This window comes from Bubalus bubalis, chromosome 18, assembly GCF_019923935.1.
Source record: "Bubalus bubalis isolate 160015118507 breed Murrah chromosome 18, NDDB_SH_1, whole genome shotgun sequence".
NCBI lineage: Eukaryota > Metazoa > Chordata > Mammalia > Artiodactyla > Bovidae > Bubalus > Bubalus bubalis.
In genome coordinates, this window is record NC_059174.1 from 34,563,155 (window position 1) to 34,582,241 (window position 19,087).

At 37.7% G+C, this 19,087-nt stretch overlaps 1 protein-coding gene across 2 annotated transcripts in view; it reads left to right on the top strand.

Moving 5' to 3' along the window:
* Positions 1–19,087, top strand: part of LRRC36 (leucine rich repeat containing 36) — a 60,218-nt gene extending 41,131 nt beyond the window's left edge. The window contains exons 7-14 of one of the 2 annotated variants that reach the window (XM_006072038.3): positions 1,340–1,391; positions 4,805–5,245; positions 8,015–8,304; positions 11,395–11,560; positions 12,847–12,992; positions 13,767–13,890; positions 16,443–16,557; positions 18,748–19,087. In XM_006072038.3, the coding sequence (XP_006072100.2) occupies positions 1,340–1,391; positions 4,805–5,245; positions 8,015–8,304; positions 11,395–11,560; positions 12,847–12,992; positions 13,767–13,890; positions 16,443–16,557; positions 18,748–18,973 (1,560 nt within the window). In that variant the 3' untranslated portion in view covers positions 18,974–19,087. The remainder of the gene's footprint in view (positions 1–1,339; positions 1,392–4,804; positions 5,246–8,014; positions 8,305–11,394; positions 11,561–12,846; positions 12,993–13,766; positions 13,891–16,442; positions 16,558–18,747) is intronic. The other variant, XM_044932050.1, reaches the window with a different exon arrangement.

The following is a 19,087-nucleotide window of genomic DNA, read 5'->3' on the forward strand; positions in this document are numbered from 1 at the left end:
TGCCAGGATAGATGAAGCACAAGCTGGAATCAAGATCACTGGGAGAAATATTAATAACCTCAGATATGCAGATGACACTACCCTTATGACAGAAAGTGAAGAAGAACTAAAGAGCCTCTTGATGAAAGTGAAAGAGGAGAGTGAAAAAGTTGGCTTAAAACTCAACATTCAGAAAACTAAGATCATGGCGTCTGGTCCCATCACTTCATGGGAAATAGATGGGGAAACAGTGAAAACAGTGACAGACTGTATTTTGGGGGGCTCCAAAATCACTGCAGATGGTGACTGCAGCCACGAAATTAAAAGAAACTTATTCCTTGTCAGAAAAGCTATGACCAACCTAGACAGCATATTAAAAAGCAGAGACATCACTTTGCCAACAAGTAATGTCCATCTAGTCAAAGCTACGGTTTTTCCAGTAGTCATGTATGGATGTGAGAGTTGGACTATAAAGAAAGCTGAGCAATCAAAGAATTGATGCTTTTGAACTGCAGTGTTAGAGAACACTCTTGAGAGTCTCTTGGACTGCAAGGAGATCCAACCAGTCAGTCCTAAAGGAAATCAGTCCTGAATGAATATTCATTGGAAGACCTGATGCTGAAGCTGAAGCTCCAATACTTTGGCCACCTGATGCGAAGAACTGACTCATTGGAAAAGACCCTGATGCTGGGAAAGACTGAAGGCGGGAGGAGAAGGGGACGACAGAGGATGAGATAGTTGGATGGCATCACTGACTCGATGGACATGAGTTTTGAGTAAGCTTTGGGAGTTGGTGATGGACAGGGAAGCCTGGCATGCTGCAATCCATGGGGTCACAAAGAGTTGGACACAACTGAGCAACTAACTGAACTGAGATGGCTTTCTACTTTGTATAAATCCTTGCTTAATTATGCCTTAGATTAATTTTCAGCCTATTAAAGGTCCCAGTAGCTCCTGTACTTGATGCTCAGCTTTACCAGAGGTAATATAAATATGTGAGTTCTTTAAACAAAAATAAGTTTGGAAAGGTGGTACCATCTAAATTCTATGTTGAGTTATCAAAAACAGAGAAAATAGAATATCTCACCATTTGGTGTGTTCTTTACTATCGAAAGAGTATTTTATCTTTGCAAGGCATCTCTTTATCTGCTTCAAAACAACTCTAGAAACTCTTTGCATTGTGGCTACTTTAAATAATTTTTCCCCCAAATTTTATTTAGTTTTTTTTGGGGGGTCCCTAGTTTGCAAGAATGGACTTGCTTACTAACAGGAAACTATTCTGAACCCTTCCCCCTCTCTGCTCTAGTTAAACTCATGTCTGAATGCCCACTGATGCTCTTCTAAAAACCTTTCTTTTTAGATGCAGGAAGTGGCAAGAAGGGAGATGCCAAGTGAGAATAACCAGGAAGATGGTAAATATTTTGCTTACAATATTTTTCTCCATGCTAGTCAGAGAAATCTAGATATGATGGGATTTGAGAGAAGATGGAAGGATATGTCTCCGTCCAGGGGCACTACACGATGAATTCTTTTCTGCTTTCATAAAGGGTTGCCCTGGATGCTTAGTGACGTCTGAGGTTTTTCTAGTTGAGGAGAAGATAGTCTGACTTCCTTTATTCTTGACTTTTTGTATTGGCTAACTATTCCTTGTTTCTTTTACCTTTCTTACCTTCTTTTGGATTTATTATGTTTTTAATCACCAATTTTTTCTTTCTGCTAATTTATAAGTTATACACTCTTTCTGTACTTTTGATATTATTATGCCCCAAATTATAATATGAGTCCTTAACTTGTTCAACTTCAAAATTAATCAACACCTTAACACTTCTCTTGGAAAATTCAAAGTACTTTACTCCTTTTAACCCCTTCTAATTAATGTACTGTTATTATGGATTTTAATTATATTTTTAAAAACTCAGTAGATACTATTTTTATAAAGTCAATGTTTATTTAAGCTTATCCATATATTTACTACTTTGTTTTGCTCCTTATTTCTTCTTCTTTTTTTAATCCTAGACTTCCCATCTGAGATAATTTTCCTGTAGTTCATAGTACATCTTTTAGAATTTTCTTTAGTGTATGTCTACTGGTAATGAATTCTTTCAGTTTTTGATTGTCTGAAAATGCCCCTATCTCACTATCATTCTTAAAGGGTATTTTGGCTGGGTATAAATTTCTATGTTGGCAGTTATTTCTTTCAAAATATTGCAGGTATTCCACTGTAGTCTGTCTTTTATGGCTGCTTTTGAGAAGTTAGCTAGAAATTTGTCACTCCTGCAAGGATAATGTTTTTTTCTTCTGGCTGCTTTTAAGATTTTCCAATTGTGTTTGATGTTTTTGTGATTTCACTATGATGTGTGAATTTCTTTTTATTTATCTTGTTTGGTATTTATTGCACTTGAATTGGTACATTCTGTCTCATTATTTCTGCAGAATGCTTCAAAAATAATGTGTCCTATTTTTTCTATCTTGTCCCTCTATAACTCTTGATTAAGTAAATATATGTCTGAGACTTTTACATTGTCGTCTTTGCCTCTTATTCTTCATATAATTCATCTTTTTTGTTTGATCTACATTCTGGATAATTCCTTCTGACCCATACTTTAAATTCATTCTTTTCAGCTGTGTCTAATCTGCTGTTAAGCTTGTTTGCTGAATTCTTAATTTCACTAGTTTTATTTTCAGTTTTACAAATTTGATTTGGTTCTTTTTCAAATCTGCTGGGCCACTTTTTAATAAGCAGAAATTTCCCAGATGTTTTATATCTTTAAACATAGTAAAAATTGTCATTGTATAGGCTGCATGTATTAATTCCAATTTTTGTGTGCCTGTGTTGTCTGTTTTTTCCTACTCATTCTCACTTGTCTTATTTCCTTTTTTGTTTCCTTTGGCTACTTGCTGGATATTATATTTTTTTATTTTTATTTTTTTCAAGATAGTTGGTTTTATTTTTTTTTAATTTTATTTTATTAAACTGTATAATATTGTATTGGTTTTGCCATATATCAAAATGAATCTGCCATAGGTATACATGTGTTCCCCATCCTGAACCCTCCTCCCTCCTCCCTCCCCATACCATCCCTCTGGGTCGTCCCAGTGCACCAGCCCCAAGCATCCAGTATTGTGCATCCAACCTGGACTGGCGACTCGTTTCATATATGATATTATACATATTTCAATGCCATTCTCCCAAATCATCCCACCCTCTCCCTGTCCCACAGAGTCCAAAAGACTGTTCTATACATCAGTGTCTCTTTTGCTGTCTCCTATACAGGGTTATTGTTGCCATCTTTCTAAATTCCATATATATGCGTTAGTATACTGTATTGGTGTTTTTCTTTCTGGCTTACTTCATCTGTATAATAGGCTCCAGTTTCATCCACCTCATTAGAACTGATTCAAATGTATTCTTTTTAATGGCTGAGTAATACTCCATTTTGTGTATGTACCAAAGCTGTGGATATTATATTTTTAAAACTATTTGTAGGAATGGTTTAAAGTCTTACGTGAAAGTATCTTTTCCAGATCAGACTTTCATTTGCTTTTACCAGTTGGCTAGGGGACTATCAATCTGGGATCATCTTAATCCATGCTCAAAACTTGAGGTTCCCTGGACCACCCAGATAATACAAGCCTGGATTACCAGTGTACAAGGGCTAGTTTATTTCCAGTTTACCTTTATTCTGAAAATTGTATCCTGCTTAGGTTCCCATCTTAATGTTGGGTGGGTGGTGAGGGGGTGGTTTCTCATACTCTTTACCTTGGATGGATCCTGGACTAGGATTTTATACCTTTTATCCTAAATCTCCTTAGAGAAAAAGTGACTTTAAGTGCTAGACTCATCTATAAGAGTTCTTGCTGTTTTCTAGATTTTGGCCTAGAAATTCCTCACTAGCTTGTTAGCTCTTTAATGCTTTTAAGGATATATATATCATCCCACTTTTTAGATATCTTCAACAGGAGGGATAGTCTGAATTATCTAATCTCATTACTTGTTCTTAGATTCTTTTCCTTACATAAAAATATTGTTCTTCAACATTTCTTCCACTGTACGGACTGGCGCTTAGTAAAAACATTGATATTCTTAAAGATTCTATAGAGATAGAAAGTTCCACTGTTCTGAGTTAATGTGACTAACTCAGGAAGGCCTTGAAGGCCTTTGAAACATATGAATATCTGAAAACCCCAAAGAACACAGAGACCTCTCTCTTTGTCTGATGCTTTAGTTGCCCCACTCTGAGGCTTTTCAGAGATTCTGATACAGCTGACTGAGAGAAATGTTTTGGAATTGGTTTAGGGGTTTTCATAGGTTTTGCATTTCCTGTCATTTAATTGGCTTATGATAGTGGTTCCCAGTGTGTGAACCTATATCCTCTGGGTGGAGATTTGGAGTGGGAATGGGTTTAGCTTTATTGTGAGGAGTCTGTGAAATCAGAGACCTACCAATTGTTGTCCATAGACTGAATACATAAGATCACAACTTTTGTCATGTGGGGGTGCACCAAAATAGTGGAAGTGTAAACATAGAAAACTCTGACACTAGTTTTCAAAGGAAATTCCTAGGGAATTAGGTTAACGTAAAATTTATCTTCAGAATGTTATAGTCTTTACTGTTTACACAATGTCCAGCATGTTTTGTTGTTCTTCCATGTAGGAATCCCTCCATAATTTTATGCTACCACTTATAAAAATTACAAACCATCTCTTCCTGAGAACTGGTTTTTTTTTTTTTTTTTTTTTTTTTGGTAGACAAGAGTTTATCTAGTGAACAAAGCTACCCTAAAAATTCTCATTGTCTTTTTCCCACCCCCTTGGTGATGGTTAGAAATCAGACGCTACTCACCTCATCAGTTGACAGTTCGATCCCCAGAGAAGATGGCTAAAGATGGGTACCGAATATCTTTTTTGGACAACAAGTCTTCAGGTTCTTCTCCAGAAAAGGACTTGATACCAAAACCTGATACTTATCAGCTTACCCATGATGCCTCATTGGGTAAACGCCTGGATGTGGGTGATTCTAGCCAGATTCATCCCTATCAGTTACCTTCAGATGTTGGTCTAGAAAATTATGATAGTCATTATTCTCAAAATCTGTCCCTTCACGGAAGTATTGGTAAAAGGCCTCAGAGAAACAAGAACTACCGAGAATATAGCACAAAGCCTTCAAATAACATGAAAGCCACTACATCCCATTCCTGTGGAGACTTACTGACTTCTCTGTCAAACCCTGACTCCAGCACCGGAAGGCTTTTGAAGCTTAGTTCAGGTAATAGCTTCCTATAAGTTTGTAGGCCTCTTTTCTTTAATAGATGTGAAGATTGAAGTTTAACTGGATCTTTTGGAATAAATATTTCTTACATTGGGGAATTCCTTGTCAGTCCAATGGTTAGGATTCTGCACTTTCGCTGCTGAGGATGTGGGCTCAGTTCCTGGCCGGGGAACTAAAATATCCTGCAAGCTGCACGGTGCAGCCAAAAGTAAATAAATATATCATGACCAGTAGTCAGAGCCTCGAGAAATCTACAGGGTATGAGTTTAACATGATAGATATATTAGAGAAAATTGGTATAAATGCAAACTTGATAACTATATGTTATTTCAGTTAAATAGCATCCTGGGATATATTTCTAGTAACATTTAGTTTTCTCTGGTCTCAATCACTTCTATTGAGAGTTACTTTTTCAGAAAAAGCTAGTTTTAGGAAAGTGTTGGGAGACCACTCTTTAGTTATGTATTTATTCAACAAAATGTATTAAATACCTACTATATGCCAGATGCTATTCTAGCTCTGTAGATAACATAGCAAACAAAAGTGAAAATCCATGTGTATTTTTGCATTAATAAAAAAGGTCCCTACTTTCATGGAAATTCTATTCTAAAGAGGTAAGACAGATGATAAATAAATTATAAATATAGAAGTCAGCTTATGATAAGTGTTGTGAAGAAAAATAACATAAGTGTATTAGAGAATGGCTTCCCAGATGACTCCAGCAGTAAAGAACCCACCTGCCAATGTAGAAGACATAAGAGACATGGGTTTGTTCCCTGGGTCAGGAAGATTCCCTGGAGGAGGGCATGGCAACCCACTCCAGTATTCTTACCTGGAGAATCCTATGGACAGAGGAGCTTGGTGGGCTATAGTCCATAAGGTCATAAAGAGTCTGACATGACTGAAGCAACTTAGCATGCACACATGCATGTAGCACTTATTAGAGAGTATATGAAGGAGGTAAAGCTTTAGATGGAATGGTCAGGGAAAGCTTCTCAAATGAGAAGTAAGAGTACAGACTTAAATAAAATGCATGTGAGTCATGTCGATAACTTGTGGGGGGAGAAATTTTAGACAGTGGAAATAGTAAGTGCAAAGTTCCTAAAACTGGAACGTGCTTAGCATGTTCAAGGAACAATGAGGAAACAAGGCTGCTACAGTAGAGTGAGGTAGATGAGGTGTATAGATAAAGTCAGATAATCAGACATTTATTCTGGGTCAGATCAGGAGCTGTTGGAGAGTTTGTAGCAGAGAAGTGACATCTAACTTAAAAATTACTCTTGCTACTTAGTTGAGAATACACGATGGGGGGCAAGGATAGAAGTTTCTAAAATTCTAAAAGTAGATCAGAATCTGTATAAGAGATGATGGTAACTTGAACTAGAGAGAAAGCAGTATAGGTGGTGAGAAATAGATTCTGAATATGTTCCAAAGATAACACTCCATGATTTGCTGCTGGGTTGAGGATGAAGTATGAGAGAAAGCAAGTCAAGTATAACTCTCAGGTTTCAAGTCTGAATAAATGGAAGGATGGAGTTACCATTTACTCAGATGGAAAAGAGTATGAGGAACAGGTTTTAGGATAGATACCAAGAGTTGGTCTTAGACATGTTGAGTTTGAGGTGCCTATTAGAACTTCTCAGAGATGCCAATTTGATAATTAGATATATTAGTCTGGAGTTCAGGGAAGAAGGTGGGGCTGGGAATTAAAAGTGTGTGGTTGGCATTAAAACAGACTGGATATAATCTCCCCAAGGGGGCAAATATAGATATAAAAGATATCTGAGGACTAACTTGAGTCCTCCAACAATTAGAAATCTTGCTGATGAAGAGAAACCATCATGGAGAGCAAGAAAGTGGCAGCCACTAAGTAAGAGAAAAGAAAAAAGCCAAAGAGTGAGTGATAACCAGGAAGCCACATGAAAAATGTGTTTCAGGAAGGAGAGAGTGATAAATACAGTGTCAGATGTTTTTAATAGATGCCTTTAACATTTCTGGGACTGAGAAATGATCATGGTGTTTGGCAGTGCATTGGTGGTGATGGTTTGGTCACTAAGTCGTGTCTGACTCTTGCGACCCCATGGACTGTAGCCCTGGCCAGATTCCTCTGTTCATGGGATTTCACAGGCAAGAATACTGGAGTAGGTTGTCATTTCCTTCTCCAGGAGATTTTCCTAACCCAGGGATCGAACCCATGTAGTGAGCAGCTTCAGGAGATGCGTGATTAATAAAAGCCTTGTTGAGGTGAATTAAAGAAAGAATCAAAGGAGAAGCAATAGAATTACCGAATATATACAACACCTTCAAGGAGTTTTGCAGTGAAGGGGAGCGAAGATGTGGAAATGTAGCTGGAAGGGGGATGAGATCAAAGAGAACATGGTGGAAATGACCCAGTTGGAAGTTTGAGAAGAGATGTGAAATAGTGATCTCAAAGAATAGGAGAGTAAATTGATTAGGGTAATGTATTAAAATAGCTGGGCCCAGTTAAGATAATGGTTATGAATTTAAAGTGAAGATGGTCGAAAGAGATGCATATTGTTCTCCAGTCACTTCCCACTGCTCTGCTGTGGGTTTGGAGTATGTGCACAGAGTATTTAACCAGATCTGGGGCTTTGTCAGGTGGATGGGGAGGGAGAATCCAGACAGTTGAGAGTATATACTAAGGAGAGGCCATTGTGACCCTTGGACTTCAGACAGGTTAAGGAAGGAAGGGAGACTTGAGAGAGTTGAAGAGCAGGTTCATCTCCTGGCCTGTTTCCTTCACAGATCTGTATGCCGCAACCCATTTCAACAGTGACCCTGCTCTGGTGGTGAATGTAGAGCAACAATTAGCCACGAGCCTCAGTGATTTAACGCAAGCACATGGTTCTTTCCCAAACAACTCCATCCTGGGAGACTCTCTGAGGACACTGCTGTTGCCTACTGGGACATCAGAAAACAGAGAGAATTTGACCAAGAGGTCATTAAGCCCATCAAGAAGAGGATTCAGACGGAAAGAAAATATCCTTGCCACCCTGAATACAAAACATGGTTTCAGAGATGCTACAGGCAGTGAGGCAAGTGTTGGCTTGTTTGTGCTTGTACAAAAACACATCAGGTCCAAGATTAGAATGGGGTTCTGTTTTTGTGATGGTAGTTTCGATCAAGAGTGATAGAAATTCAAAGGGATTTTCAGAGGTCAGTGGGCAATACTGCCAGGCCAAAGGCTGTGATTCTTTTGCCTTTGGGAAAGTCAGTCCCCTTCTGCTGCATTTCTGTCACAGGAAGAATGGTCCCTAATCTACTTCCAGAGCATAAACATGGGGAGAAGTACTTTGATAATAAGTGGACAGAGTTTACGATAGGAAAGAATACACAAGTTGCCAGGGGCTCAGGGTTGGTTGAAGAATGATCTCTGTTTCATTGTTGCTTATAATCTTACCATGTTTACACATTTGATTTGGCTACAAATGACTAACTTGCTAGGGACCTTTCTTCTGAAAGCATTGCTTTCCTGTCCAGAAACTAAAATTATTCTAGTTTTTCCCCAGAATGAATTAGATTAAGATGATGAATTAAATAAGCCAAAGGATTTTTAGCTGACAGTTGGCTCAGGGAATAAACAACAAATCAAAAAACATTCCCACACATATTATTTAATTCATTTTATAAAATTGTAGTACGATAGTTAGTGTTGTTCTTACTCATTAACTAAGTTTTGTCACTGCCTTTGTATACATCCCTCCATGGAGAATGCCGTCTTCTCTCCTCTCATCTATCTTAATATTAATTTTTCTCCAGGTTTTAATTCCATCATGAAACCTTCTTCTCATTAGTTAAAGGAACTATAGCTCTCAGGACATTCCCTTCCCTTGAACCCATAGTCTTAGTCATACGAATCATTTGTCATTTAATGACTTACTGCCTTGTGAGAAAGCAGGTTATTTGGTCAAAAACAACTATTTCTAGTCACTTTTGTTTCACTTGCTGGAGATCTTTTTGCACATCAACATGGGCTTATAAAGGGATTTTGTTGTTGGTTGGTTGGTTGGCTTTTTTTAGCTTTTAAAAACTTTCTATTCAGTTTTCAAAACTTTGGAATTGGTTATAATTTTTGTGTACCAAAGGGGGCAGTCTTGCAATACTTTTTTTCGACTTTTTGGTCCTTTTTTGTTTTCCATCTTCAGTCACTGATGCCTATTGTTCTAGAAAAGAGCACTAGTGTTAATGTATTTAGGGTAAAGCCATAACAACATTTAGGATATTTAGGTGCTATATTAATAAGATATGTTCTAGGAAATTTTCTCACCTCTATTTCATGTTATATTGTTAAAACAGTAATTAAAATCTCAATGCATTCTTCTGGACTGTCTTAAAAGTTCCCATTTCTTTTTTCCTGTTAGATACTGTATTTGTTTATATGAAAAGTTATAAAAGAGCTGCTTGAATATAACTATAAAAGAAATACACTGTTTAGTTTCTAGAAAGGTATAAATCAGAAGAGCATTTAAAAGTTGTTTAAAAAATAATCCCATATAAAAAAACACAAAATTAAATATGAATTCTTGATTAGAAAATTTATTTTTAACCAACTGACTTTAGAATCACAAATTATAAAAATTAAATTTAAAAAAATCATAAGGCATAATTTGCTGAAAATTAAAAGTAACAGAATTATTCCAAAGTTCATAAAAAAATTATCCCCCACTCTCACCACATTATGAAAAGTGAAAGAAAATACATAAGGCATATGTGTGTTTCTAAGTTGCTTCATGATGTACACACAGTATTACCAATACATGAAAAACCAATGATATTTTGATTGGATTTTGAAATGGACATTTCAATATCCATTTTTCACAAGAGTAGTGTAACCAGTCTTTCTAAGACTTTCCTTCCTAATCAGATTAATTTCTTAAGGACTTCATCTTTTAGTTCATATGTTCACAGACCTTATATAGAACTCTCAATGCACATGATCAGTATTCAATACAGATCTGTTTAATAAATGTTTATCCCATTTATAATGCTTTTCCTTATTAATCATAGGCCACATGTGTGACTCAAGTCATAAATATCACTGTCTGGTGTTCTGTTTCATGGTTGTCAGATATGACAGCATTAGCTAATTAATCATTTATGTATTTTTAATATCAAAAGAGCCAAAGATTGAGAAATAATTTGGCTGTTTTTAATATGTAACAGCTTTCTTGAAGTCCCTTGAGAACTCACAGACAAGATTGATCTGTCCAGTAAAATTCAGAATTTTTTTTTAATTTTTGAAAATTTTAATTAATTTATTTACTGGCTGCTCTGGGTCTTTGGTACTGCTCATGAACTTTCTCTAGTTGTAGTGTTTGGGCTTCTCGTTGCAGTGGCTTCTCTTGTTGCAGAGCACAGGCTCTAGGGCACGCTGGCTCAGTAGTTGTGGTGCGTGGGCTTAGTTGCCCTGTGGCATGTGGGATCTTCCTGGACCAGTGATTGAACCTGTGTCTCCTGCATTGGCAGGTGGATTCTTAACCACTGGACCACCAGGGAAGTCCCCAGTTGTTTTTTAATTCATTCAGACATGACTAAATATATAGACATATACATCATATCTGAATGAATTAAAAACAATTGGAAGTTTCACTGGAGAGAGAGCTCTACCTATGCATCTATATACATAAGATTTTTACTGAATAAAAAGTATCTTTAGTACTGGGTCCAACAATAGCACTTAACATAACACTTAAAATGTTATAGGACAGTTATGTTTATTATATATTAATATACTAAATATAAGCTTATGAGTTATAACTTTTATTAAATTACTCCCCATTTTATTTTATGATAATATAATACCTTAAAAAATGTTCTGCAGTTTAATCTTTCCATATTCATAACATAATATGTTAAGCCATAGACATGGGTGTTAAAACATTTTTTGTACTCTTCTGAAAATCTCTATAGAAAATTATGATACAAGATACTGTTTGCTTTGAAATTATCCTTGTATATATTATTGTATTTGTCTTAGACATAAGTAATATTCTATTAAATCCAAACTGAAGGATGAAGTCAACTTTCTCTTTTGCTTAATGTTAACCCTTTAAATATCTGGGTTTTTACTTCCCTTATTGTGTAAGAATGACAAATGGTTGGGTGTTTGTTTTTTTTTTCTTGAGCCTCTCTCTAGTGACCTGGGCAGTTTGCATGGTTTGCCAGGAAACCACAGTCCTCCAGTCTCTGCCAGAACCTCCCATGTGGCCACTGTCCTCAGACAGCTCCTAGAGCTTGTGGATAAGCACTGGAACGGCTCCGGCTCCCTCCTCCTGAACAAGAAGTTTCTCGGTAAAGTGAATTCATTCTCAGTTCCCAGAGAAGGGCTCAGCCTTGCTTCTGCTGTTTCTGCTCTACATTCTGATAAAAGCTGCTCAGCCCCCTTTACTTGTGGGGGAAATTGTTCTCATGAACACTTACCAAAATTTGTCAGCCACACAGTGATAGACAAATCTGCATTTTTCTTATAATCATCTTCCCTGTTTTTCCTTTTTTGGTTGCACCGTGCAGCTTGCCAGCTCTATGCAGGCTCTTACTTCCCTGACCAGGGATTGAACCTGGTCAATCAGTGCCATGGCAGTGAAAACACCAAGTCCTAACTGCTCTACCGCCAGGGAATTCCGTTCTCTGTTTTCATAAGCACTCTTCCCTCCACCAGTTGTCTTGTTTTCCGGTAACTTTTTTTTTTTTTTGGTAGTCTTTAAGTGATTATATATAAAATAAAGCATGGTCATGTTAATGATTACAAAAGGATTTTATGATCCTTGGGGAGAATGCCAATAATAAATACAATAGAAACTGAGTTTGATCATCAGAGGTCTGAGATGACTGGAAATGTTGTGATTTGTAAAACTCTAATGACTAAATGACCTGGACTCTTTTTCAGGACTTTGTTTTTAGGAACTTGGGGAAAAACAGTTTTGCAAATATTGTCCCCATGTGTCTATTTGTTGCTTAATAGTAGTGGTAAGAGTTTAAGTAAAAACTAGGAACTTTAAGGGCTTCCCTGTTGGCTCAGGAAGTAAAGAATCCTCCTGCAGTGCAGGAGACCCGGGTTTGATCCCTGGGTCAGGAGGATTCTCTGGAGAAAGACATGGTAACCCACTCCAGTATTCTTGCCTGGAGAACTCCATGGACAGAAGAGCCTTGCGGGCTGTCCATGGGGTCATAAAAGAGTCAGATATGCCTTTAAAGTTGTTTAGGCTTAGCTTTTTTTGTTGTTTTTTAATATCTAAAGCAACATACAGAAGAAAAAGTCTTATCTCAGTTACTTTCCTTCCCACATTGATCCTTTGCTCTTGTTTTGTAGGAAATTATCCCCAGGAGCCATTCATCAGTGATTAGAGAATAGCACAGAGCATGCACTCATGAGAGTCTGCTGTTGTTTCTCCATAGATGTGGGATATAGCTTTTTTTATCTCCATCATGAAATATCTCTTACAGTTACTTACTAAATTCTTGTAAAAAGGAGACATTAGATTACCCTATTTGTCCAACAGAGCTGGTAGTTATTGACTAGGAATTCTCTGCTTTAGCTTTTAAGACTGGCCTGTGTGCCCAACCTGAATTTTTGGCAGGTCCTGCCCGAGATCTGCTTCTGACCTTGGTAGTCCCTGCTCCTTCTCAGCAGTGGTGTCGCTCACATCCAGAAGATACATCAAAAGCCTTCCACAGGAGGGAGATGGAACTGAAGGAGACAGGGCAGCTGGTTCCTAATGACATGGTATGCTGCTCTCATCTTCTTTTCCTACTCTTCCTTTACTAGAAAAGGACAAGGCAGCAAGGCTAGAACAGCTCTGTGCCGTAAAGATCATCATCACCTGAATACCTAGATGCTTATGAACTGAAATATAGAAAAGTCAGTCTGTGCAAATTAGGAACACAAAACTTGCAGGGACAGCTTTGAGGTTCTTCAGGGTTGACTCCCTAACCCAAAAATTCTAAGGAAAGGCTTGAAATGGAAAAGAAAAAAAAAAAGGCCCTAGAGTAAAAACATTTAGGATTGTGTTCTTGAGGGTTATGATTCAGATGAGGGAAGTTAAATGTCTCTGGGATTGTCTTTCCTCCGTTCTGATGGAGAGCCCTAATCCAGGGGCCACTCCTAGAGCGTTAGGGTTCTGGTGCTGGGAGGGAAAGAAGGGATTCATTTTCTTAGACTCCTCCCCCTAACCTTTTCTTAACATTAGAGGATTTTCAGACATCAAGTTTATTTTCTAGAAACTTTAAATAGGTGATTCATAATGCTGGCCACTTGTCAAAACAACCACTTGTTCTGTAATAGTAGCGGATATTTCACATGTGGTAAAATGCATGTGGTAAGTTTCTTTGCTGCACTTGAACTATGTTTACCAATGAATTAAAATTCTAGTGAGAAAGAGAGAAGCTGACCTCCATTCAGTTTATCACTAAAAAGAGCAAAGATTCTTTCAATCTTCTAAAAACACTTCCCAGAATTTCAGATTCTTAATGTGTTTGTGTTTTGTTTTCTAATCTAAAGGAAAGTTTGAAGCAAAAACTAGTCAGAGTGCTGGAGGAAAACCTCATTTTGTCAGAAAAAGTCCAGCGTTTGGAGGAAGGTGCTACCACTTCGATTGTCAGTGGGCACCCATCCCACACTTACGGTAAGTTCAGGAAAGGAATGTATGGTGCATCTCAAGACAACATTTTGTTTATAGATGACCCATTTAATAAGCTTCATCATCCAGAGCTCACATGGCTTCCTAAATGGAAACAATCATTTTGCCTCAGAGTTGTAATGCAGGTGACTTGAGTTACCAGAGTAAGAGTTTACTCTTTTATCAGTGTAAAGCATTTACAAACATTATTATTGACATTATTTTTTGAGAATGATACTTGTTTTTTTCTGATTATAGCAGAAGATCATGTTCCTTACAGAAAGTTTGAAAAATATAAGGAAAATAAAATCGCACTACCCAGAAATAACTACCATTAGTGTTTTGGGTGTATTTTCTTTCACCTATATCCCTATACATATATTTTAAATTCAGAACTGAAATTTGTGTTTTGATTTTTCAAAACGAATTTACATACAACAAAATGCACACATTCTAAGTTTGATGAGTTTCTCAAAATGTATACTCACTTAATTCCATCCAATCAAAATACAGAACTCTTCTCTACTCTAAAAAGATCAACCCTGGTGCATTTAGGTTCCCCTACTATCGACCCTCAGCAATCTGATTTCTACAAGCTACTAATGTTATTAATTTAATAGCATAGGCATTTCCTCTAATATCACATGACTATACCATATTTATCTATTTAGTCCTCTATATAGTTGTTTTTAATGTTAGTTATTATAAATAAAGCTGTCATTATTTATATTATAAATAATTCAAAGAATTTCCAAACATTCAAAGACTTGAAATAAAAGACCCTAGAGTGAAAATACTTCTCTAAGATCATCTTCTCTTCTGATGGAGCTGAGAGACCTAATATTTATGCTGTGATAAATAATTCAGCTATTAATATCTGTGTGCATAAATTGTTGTGTACATTTTTGACCAGTTTTCCTAGGAGACATTCCTTGAAGTAGAATTAGTGGGTCCAAGGATGTGGACATTTTTGAGGTTTTTGTTACACATTACCAAATCATTCCTAAAAAGGTAGTTTCCGTTTATACGCACATCAGCAGCAAGTATGTATTTGAATGCCTTTTCATTTCACCCTTGCCAACACTGGGTATTGTATATATCAGCAGCAAGTATGTATTTGAATGCCTTTTCATTTCACCCTTGCCAACACTGGGTATTGTATATTTTTCTTCATTATGACAAGTGAAAAGTAATATCCTATTGAATTTGTGATTTGTTCTACTTTATTTTTAGTATAGTTTAGGTAGATAAAAGTCTACCCTTGACTTTAAACTTCTAGTTCAGCAGACTGAAACAAACATTGTGGGTATTTGGATATTTGTATGAGAAATTTGATTTGGAAATCAGCATTGAATTTCCAGAGTTGAATCTCGTCTATCTAATATTTATAAGCCTGAATAATCAATACATCAGTTTCCACTTACCTATACTGAAAATAAATAGGTGTTTATTCACTAGATACTTATTTTCAACCAGCTGTGAGGCCCAGTACTCTCTTTGGATTACTGGTGATAAATACGGCTGTTGCAGCCCTGATTTCTACTTTCCAGAACCTTGCTACTCAAAGTGTGAACCAGAGATCAGCAACATTAGCATCACCTGGGGATTTGTTACATATATAGAATACTTGGCCTCACCTCAGACCTACTGATGGAGAAGGCAATGGCACCCCACTCCAGTACTCTTGCCTGGAAAATCCCATGGACGGAGGAGCCTGGTAGGCTGCAGTTCATGGGGTTGCTAAGAGTTGAACACGACTAAGCGACTTCACTTTGACTTTTCACTTTCATGCATTGGAGAAGGAAATGGCAACCCACTCCAGTATTCTTGCCTAGAGAATCCCAGGGATGGGGGAGCCTGGTGGGCTGCCGTCTATGGGGTTGCACAGAGTCGGACACGACTGAAGTGACTTAGCAGCAGACCTACTGAATCAGAATCTGTTTTTTAATAAGATTCCCCAGGCAATTTGTAAGCATATTAAAGTTTAAGTACTGTTCTAGAAGACTGACTTGCTTAAGATCCAGAGTTCTTGTGCTTTCACTGCCTTATTGTTGCAAGCCTTGGTAACATATTTGGAAAGCTAAATATGAATGCCTTGGCCACAAATTCAGTTTCTGCAAGTGCTCATTGAGCTATTATCTTGCGCCCAACACAATTCTAGGTGTTTTCACATATTCCATACAGAGTGAGGGACATACATGCATGAATTAAAATGCAGAATACAGGGAGACCTAATATTTGTTGACTGCCTATGCCTATGACTGCAGGTGTCTCACTGACTCCTCATAACAGTGCTGCGGGACAGGGTTGTGAAATTCACAAAAATGAACTAACGTGCAAGATCAAGTGGTTGAATTTTAACTCAGATATGTCTTCTGCTAAACTGTATATTCTTGTCACTATATCTGCTGTCTTCAAGAGAAGGAATGGTGAATGGAGTGTGGAGGTGGGTGCAGTGGGGCCTCCAATTCTTCAAGATGCCCACCCGTTCACTCAAGCTCTTCTCAAACACTAGCCACTTGGAATCCTCTCACCCCCATATACTGTAACCTTTGTAGATGATCTTCTGCGCAAAAACCAACAGCTGAACATGCAGGTGTCTTGCCTGAACCAGGAGCTTGCCCAGCTGAAAAAGCTAGAGGAGACCGTGACTCTTCTCCATGAAAGTCAGAGGTAGGATTGGATCCATCTAGCTGGCTTCTGGAAGCAGATGTTTACCTTCCTTTATCTCCTTTGTTTTACTTGGCAAGTTAATATCTATATACTTTTCAAATTAACTATATTCTGTATGTAAACAACCTGTATCCAGGCCAGTTAGCTCAGGGGTCAAAATACTGCTTTCCAGAACACACCAGGGACTAAATATCTTTGCTGGCACTGGTGGGTTACAGCACCTCAATAATAAGTAGTTTCTCACTGGATCCAACAGGACCCTTGTTTGGGTCAGCTAACTTTCCTCAGTCACAATGTACCCCTAAAATCAGCCATCTTGCTCTTCTGAAAAATGTCTACCTACTCTTGGTCATAGAAGAGAGGTCAAGCACACTCAGAGTGATAGGGAAAGAATCCAATGTATGTGTTCTTTTCAGAGGAGTTCAATAACATGAGGCTCTTCAAAGAACAGTTTCCCCAGGCTATAGGCTAGACAAATCAGAAGAGGCCTCAAGACTATTGGTATATTTAGACAAGCCCTTGAAATTTTGATTTGCCAAACACCTTTGCTAGGACCATCAGTGAAGCTTAAATAGAAGAACTCTACTCCCCAAGCCGTCAGTCCCTAACTTCACTTCCTAATTTTTCTTGGAACTGCTTAATATAAGGAGGATTCAACCCAGATCCATTCTGGCTGACTTTTTTAAAAACTTTTTTTCTAATTATTGCAAACATATACAAAAGTGTGTGTGTGTGTTAGCGGCTTGGTCATGTCCGACTCGTTTAGACCTCGTGGACTGTAGCCCATCAGGCTCCTCTGTCCATGGAATTCTCCAGGCAAGAATACTGGAGTGGGGAGCTATTCTCTTCTCCAGGGGAATCTTCCCAACCTACCCACAGATTGAACCCGGGTCTTCCACATTGCAGGCAGATTCTTTACCATCTGACCCACCACTATATAGGGGTATAGGTATACACACCATACCCCTATACTATAAGGGTATAGTATAGGGGTAGCCCATACAAGAGTATAGTGAATAGCATAAATTCATGTTTATCACACTTGGATGTGTACAGAATCACCTGAAAACTTGTTGAACTACAGAGTGCTGGGTCTCATCCCCAGAGTTTCTGATTCTGCAGATCTAGGCTGGGAACTGAGAATTTGCATTTCTAGTAAGTTTTCAGGTGATGCTGTTGCTTCTGGCCTGAGGACTACACTTTGAGAACATTAAGGTTTATCTCTTTAGTGATGTATTAATGGCTATATTTTAGAGTAACTTGAATTAATTCTCTGTTTTGTTAAACCATCACTTCAATATATAGGTTCAATTTGTTTCATTTTGTTTTTGATTTATAGGGAATATTTTTATTATTTTGATTTAATCCTGAGTACAGTTATGTTAAACTTACATGGCCCCAAAGTCAGATCTGTGAAATCAGATAAATTCAAACAAATTTAGCTTCCTTACCTGTCTCCTATATCCTTTCCTTCCCTCCCATTAGCCTTCCATTGCAGGCGTGGGTGTGTATTTGTATTCCCTCTAGTATATAAAAAGAGGCATAATGTTACTTTAACATTTTATCTTAGAAATCATTTCACAGTGATGTTTAGAGTAAGTTCTCACTCCTTTTTATACATAAATAGGACTCCAAGATAATTAATCCTCTAATAGACATTTAGGCTGATGGTATCTTGCTGTTACAAATAGTGCTGCAGTGAATAGCATTGTGCATACATCTTTTTTGGCAGGGAGGGGAAGTCTCTGATAGCTTCTAACACTACGTGGTAATGCAGGGTCCAAGAATACAATTATTAGCACCATTAGTTTAATTGCTGAGGCAGTATAGATTAGAAGAAGTAGAAATTAACATCTGGGAATAGGAATAGAAATTGCAGGCCTGGTCAGGGGCCAGTCTCCTGGTGTTTCTACTTATTTCATCATGAAAAGTGCTTTGGAAAGAATAGAACAGTCACTATGTAAAAGGTGAACACTGTTATTGCTACAGTCAACCTGGAACATAATCAAACAGGACTGTAATAAAGAAACTGTTGTCCCACTTTTAAAATAACCCACTCATAAATCAGATAGTTCTTTCTATTTAAAGGTATTACTTCATTTTACATTTATCTTTAGCAAACATTTCAGGTCTGAATGACATCTACTTTGCTTTTATGACTTCACAACTATCTTTCCCCCCGTGTCTCAGATCCCTGGTGGTAACTAATGAGTATCTGCTGCAGCAGCTGAATAAAGAGCAAAAAGGTTATTCTGGGAAAGCACTCCTGCCTCCTGAGAAGAGTCATCATTTGGGGAGATCATCACCCTTTGGGAAAAGCACGCTGTCTTCCTCCTCACCAGTAGCACATGATATGGGTCAGTATTTAATACAGACTGTTTCAGACTCTGTCCCAGAGCCTAGTCTATGGAGCTAACACTGTACACCTTTGCAGCTTGTCTCTCAGCCCCAGGGGGCTCTCAGTGTCATTACCACTAGTATGGTGGTATTTTCCCACAAGATTAAGAAAAAAAATCTTAATTACACTGTA